General features: G+C 38.7%; 1 protein-coding gene across 1 annotated transcript in view; it reads left to right on the top strand.

Annotated features, from left to right (window-relative positions):
• LOC119579163 (serine/threonine-protein kinase D3-like) overlaps nucleotides 1-7,096 on the top strand; it is a gene marked incomplete in the record, with an annotated part of 142,324 nt that extends 135,228 nt beyond the window's left edge. The window contains 6 exon segments of the mRNA XM_037926860.1: nucleotides 397-580; nucleotides 746-867; nucleotides 1,262-1,408; nucleotides 1,633-1,816; nucleotides 2,153-2,335; nucleotides 3,869-7,096. Of these exon segments, the coding sequence (XP_037782788.1) occupies nucleotides 397-580; nucleotides 746-867; nucleotides 1,262-1,408; nucleotides 1,633-1,816; nucleotides 2,153-2,335; nucleotides 3,869-4,116 (1,068 nt within the window).
• Nucleotides 7,097-10,088: the final 2,992 nt, after the last annotated feature.

Below are 10,088 nucleotides of genomic sequence, written 5' to 3'. Positions count from 1 at the left end.
ATATATAACATATAATATATATTTTAAAACATATAATATAAAATTATATATAATATAACATATTATATATTAAATAATATTATATACACATATATAGTAAAATAATATATTATTATTATTATTATTATTATTACTAATAGTTTTATTTACAAGGAAGTTGATGTTTATTGTTATTTTGATAGTAAATATTATTACAAGTAGTAATGTTGATATTTTTACAAATACATTATTTATATTATTATTAACAGGGTTAAAAAATTATGAGTTGTTACTTACTAATATTCTTAGTAATGTGACCATTTTTTATTATTTATTTTAGTACTAGTAAGTAATAGTAATGAAATTATCATCATCATTATCAGTGTTTCAACGACTTAACTCACTGATACCCGACAGGTTTGGGAGAATGAGATTCGCAAGGCCCTGATGCCTGTGACTCCGCAGGCCAGCAGCACACCCACGCACCCCCAGCAAGTGGGGATGGACAAGGAGGAGGCCACCTGCAATGACATCTCACAGATCTACCAGATCTTCCCTGATGAGGTCTTGGGCTCAGGACAGTTTGGCATTGTGTATGGAGGTAAGGGAGGGACACTACTTTGGTTTTTCAATTATACCTAAATTTAGTTACCTTTTTAAAGGTAATTTTGAATTGTCCAAGAAAAATGTTCTTTAAGTTTTCAAAAAAGTTACATATAATTTGACAGTCAACAGAACATATTAGAATATAATTTCCTCTGTGCAGGTGTTCACCGCAAATCATCAAGAGCTGTGGCCATCAAGGTAATTGACAAGCTTCGGTTCCCCACCAAACAGGAAGCTGCCCTGAAGAATGAGGTGGCCATCTTGCAGAATCTAAGTAACCCGGTGAGTTAGACTAAACAGAATAAGGCTCTTAATGATTTTATATTTATGATATGACATTTTGTTCCCCTTGAGGCATTGCATCTGGATAACCCCCAAAGGACTCTGTCACCTGATTTGTGGCTCACTGCAAAATGAACATACTATATATATATATATATATAGTCCAACTGAGGTATATATAGTCCAACTATATATAGTGAGAGTAAGTTTTCATATGTATGAGTTTATATTGGTGTTCCACCAATTAAAATTGCACAAAAAAAGAGTTGCATTACAGTAATATGCAGACCAAAGTGTGTAAAGTGAGTGATAGAGTACTTAGTTCCATGTGGTCCTCTGGCCCTGCCAACAAATGGGATGCTTATCTTTTAGAGATTAATACCCCTCTTCACAGGGAGTGGTCAACTTAGAGCGTATGTTTGAGACGCCTGAGAGAATCTTCGTGGTGATGGAGAAGCTGAAGGGCGACATGCTAGATATGATCCTGTCTTCAGATCAGGGAAAGCTATCCGAGCGCATCACAAAGTTCCTAATCTATCAGGTAAGGTAGATAGGAATTTTTGTTTTATCTCAACATTTTTAGGAGGGAGGAGGGATGCTTGTGTGTGTATTTTAGATATATGGAGGTATAGATAAATCTATAGTATGACATCTTGTAGGTTTGGATTTATGGATTGAAGCTTTTATCAATTGTTACAAACTTCGTAAAATGTGAATGAAAAACTGACAGTGCATGTGTAATGGAACTTTTCTTATTTTTCTCAGATTTTGGCTGCTCTGAAACACCTTCACAGCAAGAACATTGTTCACTGTGATCTGAAGCCAGAAAATGTTCTCCTCTCCACCGACAGTGATTTCCCTCAGGTCAAGCTGTGTGATTTTGGATTTGCTCGTATCATTGGAGAAAAGTCGTTCAGAAGATCTGTGGTTGGAACACCAGCATATTTAGGTATGTTAACAATAACCCAAATCTGATGGAATGCCAGCATATTCAAATATGTTAATGTTAATGTATGGATCTATCTGTGGTTCTCCTTGCATTCTTGTATAAATAAGGGGAGTCAGAGGTATTATAAATAAAAACTGGAACTTACACACTGTATGATTCAAATTCATGGTTGATAATTGCTCAAAAATCACATTCTTAATTCTTAAACTTGTATTGATTTACAAAATAAGATGGCTTAGGGTCAATAGCACAAAATAATCACATTAGAATTCTGTGCACATAAAAAGAGCAAAGTCAAACAAAAGCAACCAAAACCTGATGCTGGAATCCTTGCAGCTCCGGAGGTCCTGCGCAACAAGGGTTACAACAGGTCCCTGGACATGTGGTCTGTTGGAGTGATTACGTACGTCTCCCTCTCGGGCACCTTCCCCTTCAACGAAGATGAGGACATTAATGACCAAATCCAGAATGCAGCTTTCATGTACCCACCAAACCCTTGGAAGGAAATCACACAAGACGGTGAGTTCCTCAGGCCTCTGAACATTTAGAATTACGGATGTGCATGTGTGCATACAAGTTGCTGTTTGCCACAGACTGACTAATAGTGTGGAGAATGAGTTATGTTCAAAGTAATATTCACCTTACAGATGTTAGGATTTATCAAGTATAAATGGCTGCTCTTCTCTGAACAGCCAGACAAAAGAGAAAGAAGGGGAAAGATAAAGGAGAGGAAGATCAGGGAGAGGGAGAAGAGAACAAAAGAAAAAGAGGAGGGAGGGCAAGACAAAGGAGCACATTTCACAATATATTGGGATGGCATAAGGAATTTGGCCCTGTGGAAACCTTTTTTTCTCTCAATTCTCTTCTCTCTCCCACTCCCCTCCCCTCCCCTCCCCTCCCCTCCCCTCCCCCCTCCCCCTCCCTCCCCTCCCCTCCCCTCTCCCTCCCCTCCCCTCCCCTCCCCTCCCCTCCCCTCCCCTCCCCTCCTGTAATAATAATGGGGAGTGTGGATCCCACAGGGTGGCACTGATGTAAAGATGAAGGGGACGTGTGGTGACGCGCGATGAGACGTGTCCCCACAGGGTGGTACTCTAGTTCTCTGGTGGTTTGTTCTTCAGGGTGTTGAGTTAAAGTTGTCGCTGGTTCACAACTTTATTTCTGCAAGAGTATGGTAGCAGGACGGGCAAGGCAGGGAGACCTGCCTGGGAGGCAGAATCGTCCCGACCTACCCGCTTGCTGGCAACGAGCGGTCTGTCTTAACTGCTCCGAAATTTCTATGAACAAATATCGTTTTGAAACACATCATAATGAAAAACATGAAAGAATTTGAATGAACAAAAATTCTGATACATATGGTCACATGGTGGTTCCGTGGTGAAGGAACAAGGGTACCTTATATACAGTTGTGTGTCAGAAGAGTTATGGTGTTTACAAGACTAAAAAGGTTCATGATAAGGAGACAAAATTGCTGAGTATTCACAAAACATAAAATCATTTCGAATATCGATAATGATAGCGATAACATATTTAGTGATTCAGGATAAGCATTTTCTGACGAACATTTTGAGTATAAACAACACATAATTATACACACAGACATGAGAATAACGTCATGGGAATTGTTTACAAGCAATAAGGGTGGGATTAGCGTGTTCTAAGGTCAATTTATCAATTGTCACGGCTGTAGACCTGTTGGGGTCGGCTGAGGACAGTGGAGTTATTATAAGAGAAGGCACACATGGCTTTTCTGGTATGTGAGGCATAAAGATCACGTATCCATTTCACTACACCTCTTCTCTTCTCTTCTCTTCTCTTCTCTTCTCTTCTCTTCTCTTCTCCTCTCCTCTCCCTTTTTTGATTTTACTATTTAGGTGTAAGTCATATTAGATACAATTTTGTAAAGGTTAGTTTTTTTTGTTTTATAAAGCACTATTAGGTGAACTTACTAGAGTTTGCCTTAATAGTTTTTTTTATGATTAAAGGTAAAACTGAGTGCACCAATTTTTTATTGATTTAGGTTAATGACTGATATTTTGCTTTTGCTGTTTTCAGCCATTGATCTTATCAACAACCTTTTACAAGTGAAGCAGAGGAAGCGCCTCACAGTGGACAAGTCCTTGGCCCATGTTTGGCTGCAGGACTACCAGTGCTGGTGTGACCTCCGTGAGCTGGAGAGGATAGTGGGCATCCGCTACATCACTCATGAATCGGATGATGCGCGGTGGGCATCCTACAGGAGAGTGGGCTCATCTCCCATGTCCCCCTCGCCAGAGGCCACAGAGGATGTGCTGGCTGCATAGCTGCATAATAGTTATAGTGAAAAAAATTGAAAATATATATATATGAAGGTAATGCCCCACTCTGTGGACTCTTAAGCTATGTAAAATAAAAAAGAAGGTATTGCCCTCTTTGTTAAGGCTGTAAAATGGATCCAGCAGTTTGGAAGATGCGAGGTTGAAGATTTGAATGGGCAATTGGTTTTGTTTATAAGATGAGGACAAAATGCATGTAGAATAACTGGTTTAAATGATGTGGGAAAGAGTGTAATGAAGTTGCCTTTTACCTATTAGCCTGGTTATTAAAAAAAAAAGGAAAAAAAAAAGAAAAAAGTTAGCTCTGAACAAAGGGGACAGGGTTTGGTAGTTTTTATGCATTCTGGATTAGTTATGATTCAAAACCTTATGTATGAATGACATAATGCAGACCATTATTGGATGAATCCCTAAATGAGTATATTTTTTAAAAGATGACTATTGGCTGTATAGTATGACTCAAGATCCACTTGTAACTTTTATTCCAAATTTTCAATTAATGTTCTTCAGGGAAATAGTAAAAGTCAAGTGTATTTCCTCATTAATTTAGTGGTTCTAATGAGTCCAGTGTAGTCCACTGTGCTTTATGGTTAGTTCAGCGAAAACATACCTCGGGAAGGGTTTTGATCTAGAGCCCAGATTTTATTTGTGAACCACATTTGGTCTTGCTGACTGAAGAGCTCAAAAGGAGGTGTAGAATAACCTAACTTAAACATATATGTATGTATGATATTTTTCATGTTTTGTTTTGTTTTTATTTTTTTAGACATTCAGGTCAGAGTTGTGAAATATATATATAAAAAAGAAGATTGCTCATTAGACAGAGAGGAAAAAATAGAGCATGAGATGTTAGTTCATCATAACCTGCAATGAGTGAATGCAGGGAATTGAATATGTGATGGTGAGAAGCTCAAAACTTGGCAGTTTTCCTGTTCCAAGTGACCCAGTAAGAAGAAAATTTAGAAAAACGCCTTGCTAAGAAATAAATTATTGTTTCATATTGAAGTTAATCAATGGGATCTGCCAAGGAGAGGTTGTCTTGTATATTTTTTAGACATTATTATCAGTGTGTCTAATTAAGGGTATGTGGAATTCAGCTGTTTCTTGTGTGCAACTTAATTTTCTCTCTCTCACAAAATAGAGTATATTGGTATATTATGTGTCGGAGATCACTAGCAAAACATAATGTAGGAAGCACGTGTGTCGTTTTTTTATCTCTGAACAATTACATCCTTCTTCATTTTAAAACACTTAATAGTTTTTTTTCCATAATATGATGTATATGTGATCCTAAATATGTAATTACAAGTTTGAATGTTTTTCACACTATTTGTGACTGAAACTTTCATCTTTTTTGGTGTTATTCTTTTAAAGTTAATAGATAAGTGTCCTGAAGTGGTGAGGAGGTTACAACTTGCCAGAAAAGGATGCATGATAGCAATATTATCTCCAGGTCATTATTAATATATATTTTTTTTTTACATGAACATACAGATAAACTTGCACAAATACATTAACACAGGACACTTGCATGCACAAATAATCATACATGAACATATATACACAAGAATACATTCTTTCATACAGGCATATAGTAATGACCCATTTATGAAAAAACTACAGTGTATCATTGTATGTTTCATTGGCAGCAGGTCTATTATATGAGAGTATGATGTATGAAATTTGCATATGATATTTAAAGGTTGGAATGGAGCATTTTGACTTTTGCCTAATTTAATGTCATATTTCCCAGAACAGCAGATGCTTGTGTGATACTCAAAACAAAAAGCAGACACTGTTCATAAACAGAAGAGCTTTGGCAACAATTTCATGTCTTAGTATGCTCAAATGTTGACACACATCATCAATAAAATGTGGCACAAATACCATTCAACAGTAATTGGTAACAAGAATTCTTTTGATTGATTTCAAAATGGGGCTTCCAGTACCATGATACCTAGCTTTGTCCTGGGTCTGACTGACAGTATTAATGCCTTGTGCTGAGTTTGCTGCAAAACATTCATAAAGATAGTTGAGTACCTCTGCAATTGGTGGTAATGTAGCAGGAGAAGCATGTTAAGGTGTTCAAGGAATGTTGTAAACTGATTTATAATAATTTCAGTGTTTGACAATATTTAAGTGTTATGAAACAAGTATAATGACAGCATATTATTATCGCCATTGCTCTTTTACAGAGAGCTTAATATCATGATTTTGAAAAATGTTCTCTACCTTTGTAAGTTCTAAACATACATAATATAAACACACAATTAAATGAACATGCAAAATCACACATGGTATTCTGTCTTTTTTTTTATTATTACTTTTAAATCTTTCTATTCCTACTTCTCTTTCCTTCAGTACATTTACATATGCATATCATTTGTATATAATGAAATTTTCTTTCATGATTAAAAAGATTTAATATGATCATTGTGCTCAGAAATTTGTTTTGAAAATGAGATGTGAAATTTACACTTGAACCTAATTTGAAAAGTACTTCAGAAGCCACCTTCAAACAGTATGGTTTATTTTTTTGTTATGTACTAATAATGAATTCACATAAAAGAGAAGCGATAACCAGATTATAAGTGTGTGATTGAGAAGTATGATGTTAAAAGTTGGAGTTTAGAAGAGCACAAACGGACTTCTCCCTTTCTTTATGGTTATCAACTATACACTAATGGTTAGCAGTGGTACCAGATTTTATTTGCATATGCTGTTGCTTTGGTTTAAGATTATTTTTTAGAACTGTTTAATATTATAATTAGGATGTAATCCATGGTTACTCTGCTGCTGCTTGCTTAACTTTGTTGTAGACATTCCTTTATTCTTATGTTGGTTCCAATGAAAATTTGTACTTAGTCTTATTTTTCTTTATAAAGTTTAATGTATGTAAAATTCAAAGTTTGAAAGTAAAATCTCAACAAAATTTGGGTTGCTTAATAAAAGTGGTTTTATATGGAAATAATGGATTTTTTATTGTTTCCCAACACTAGTTATGACCTCCCCTATCTTGGGCATCAGCCCTAGGCTCAATCAACTTTGTACAGTCTTTTCCCTCTCCCCTTTTTTCCATTTCCTTTTCTCCAACTCCTCCTGTCTACTTCCTAAGATGTGAGCCATGTTGGACTAAATCCAAAGCTGGCTGGCTGGCTTTGGATTTAGTCCTGAAACCTGAGGGAGCCATGGGCACAGTATTCTCATTTCAATGTCTAGCCCCAAGGCCAGTAAAGATTTTATACCTTTGTTAGGGGCACTGACACTTACCTCTTTATCAACTAGCCACAATACATTAACTTTTCCTGTTACCCAACCCTTGGCTCTCCTTTGATCATGGCTCTGAACACAACTGCTTCCCCCTCCACAATACATGCTATCAGCTCAACCCATTGTAAAGCACCTATCCAGGTCACTACCCAACTTTTAGAAAATATTCCTCTCTCCCAAAATCCTCCACTCTACTCCTTGCCTGCTTTGCTGACCATGCTGCAGCATGAATACAATGCTAAACTGTTCCTACACACACCACAACTACAACAAAATTGCCAAAATTACCTTCTGTAGTCATGACTTCCCCCGTGAAATTTATATTGGGGGATAGTCCTGCTCTGTCTGACCAGATCAACCTCTCCTTCGTTAATATCAGAAATATTGGCATTTTGGCCATCCTGCTGAGCACTGTCAATCTACAGCCTACTGCCCTCTATGTACTCAATCTGGCCATGATCATTCAAATTGCCTTGCACAATTATGGTGGTTTCCCTATTGTATTTTATAGGGCTGCCTTACCTACAAGTTTGAATATGAGGTAGATCCAAACTTGGCCTTGAGAGAGAGAGAGAGAGAGCAAAAAAGAGAGAGAGAGAGAGAGAGAGAGAGAGCAAGAGAGAGAGAGAGAGAGAGAGCAAGAAGAGAGAGAAGAGAGAGCAAAGAGAGAAGAGAGAGGGAGAAGAGAGAGAGAGAGAGAGAGAGAGAGAGGAGAGAGAGAGAGAGAGAGAGAGAGACAGAGAGAGACAGAGAGAGAGAGAGCAAGAGAGAGAGAGAGAGCAAGAGAGAGAGAGAGAGAGAGAGAGAGAAGAGAGAAAGAGAGAGAGCAAGAGAGAAAGAGAGAGAGCAAGAGCAAGAGAGAAAGAGAGAGAGCAAGAGCAAGAGAGAAAGAGAGAGAGAAAGAGAAAAGAGAAAAGAAGAGCGAGACAAGAGAGAGAAGAAGGAGAGAAGAGAGAAGAGGAGAGAGAGAGAGAGAAAGAGGGGAGAGAGAGCGAGAGAAGAGAGAGAGAGAAGAGGAGAGAGAGAGGAGAGAGAGAGAGAGAAGAGAGAGGGGAGAGAGAGAAGAGAGAGTGGGAAAGAGAGAGAGGAAGTGAGAGGAGAGAGAGGGAGAGAGAGAAGAGAGGGGAGAGAGAGAGGAAGAGAGAGAGAAGAGGAAGAGAAGAGAGAGAGAGAAGAGGAAGGGGAGAGAGAGAGAAAAGCAAAGAGAGAGAGAGGAGCAAGAGAGAGAGAGAGCAAGAGAGAGAAGGAGAGAGAGAGAGAGAGAGAGAGAGAGAGAAGAGAGAGAGAAGAGAGAGAGAGAGAGAGCAAGGAGAGAGAGAGAGCAAGGAGAGAGAGAGCAAGGAGAGAGAGAGAGCAAGGAGAGAGAGAGAGCAAGAGAGAGAGAAGAGAGAGAGAGAGAGAGAGAGAGAGAGAGAGAGAGAGAGAAAGCAAGAGAGAGAGAGATTCAGTTTGGGCTACTTCAAAGGAGTTAGTTGCTCACTTGACAGTTGAGCACCTTACTTGTCAATCAGTTGAGAGTTTCCAGCTGGTTTGGAGGAATGTTGCACTGAGAGTCCATTTGAAATGTTTCTTTTGTCACACCATGAGATGCTGAAAATGGATTGAAAGCCTTTCATGCGAATGTGAAAAGGCTTTTAGTCTCCTTGCTTGGACACTGCAAAAGTTGCATGTCTCACATCCATATGGAAGGACAGACAGGCAGATGGATTGGTAAACACTCACTTTTAGTTTGCTAATCTCAGTCTCAATAATATTGAAGTGTAGGGCATATCATGCTTATATGGGGAGACAGTTCCTGGGGGAAAGAGGGAGAGAATAGCTAAGCTTAGGTGTTTTATGCATGTGTAAAATATAAAAATAGGGAGCCCGTTCCAGTCACAAATGGTACATGGAAAGTATAAGTGTTTGTAGGAATCTGTTTTTGCGTTGGGTGTATTTCTGGTCGTGAGCATTGCGTGTATTGGTTGTGTTTTGAGGAACAAGGGAGGGGTTCTGCCAGGTCCAGGTTCTCTGTTTGTGTCCAGTGCTTCTAGTAGTTTTTGTACTCCCTCTGTTCTAATGTCGGGATAGGTGGGAGGGGGCCGTTTGGCATGGTCTTATTCGGTTCTGTATTGCTAGTTCTAGGTCACAGAATGTTGAAAGGTTGCTGCCGAGGTATTTGAAGTTGACATTCTTCAGGCTCTTATCACCAATAGTAAGGTTTAGTTTAATTCCATTTGTTACAATGGATATTCTTAGTGTGACATACTGTCTGTTTCATTTTGCTTCTAAATGACCCCTGTGTGCAAGGAATGGCTGGGGTTACCATCCGCTGGCAGCGAGGGATTTGAATGCAGGTCAGCAAGATTGCTAGACAAGATTGCTACTGCTCCACCGCACTGCCCACTGACTGTGGGGTTGTGTTGGTATGGTAGGACATTGGACTTGTTTGTGTTAATGATTGCTTTGCTGCAGAATAAGCATTATTGTTGCAAATGAACTTTTTTAACGACTTAGATGGGAAGGGGCTGAATACACATTGTACATACTGGAGGTCAAAGATGCAGGCAGTTTGGGTCTTCATCAGTGCTTTAAAACACTGAAGGTTGAGGAGGCTACCATCATCGATATACACCATCATCCAACTCCATATCATGACAAGCAAGGAGAGTGGCTGCAAGGTATATGCTGAACATGGTAGGAGCCAAAAC

Source organism: Penaeus monodon, chromosome 12 (assembly GCF_015228065.2).
Source record: "Penaeus monodon isolate SGIC_2016 chromosome 12, NSTDA_Pmon_1, whole genome shotgun sequence".
Taxonomy (NCBI): domain Eukaryota; kingdom Metazoa; phylum Arthropoda; class Malacostraca; order Decapoda; family Penaeidae; genus Penaeus; species Penaeus monodon.
This window is presented reverse-complemented; position numbering and strand designations above follow the sequence as displayed.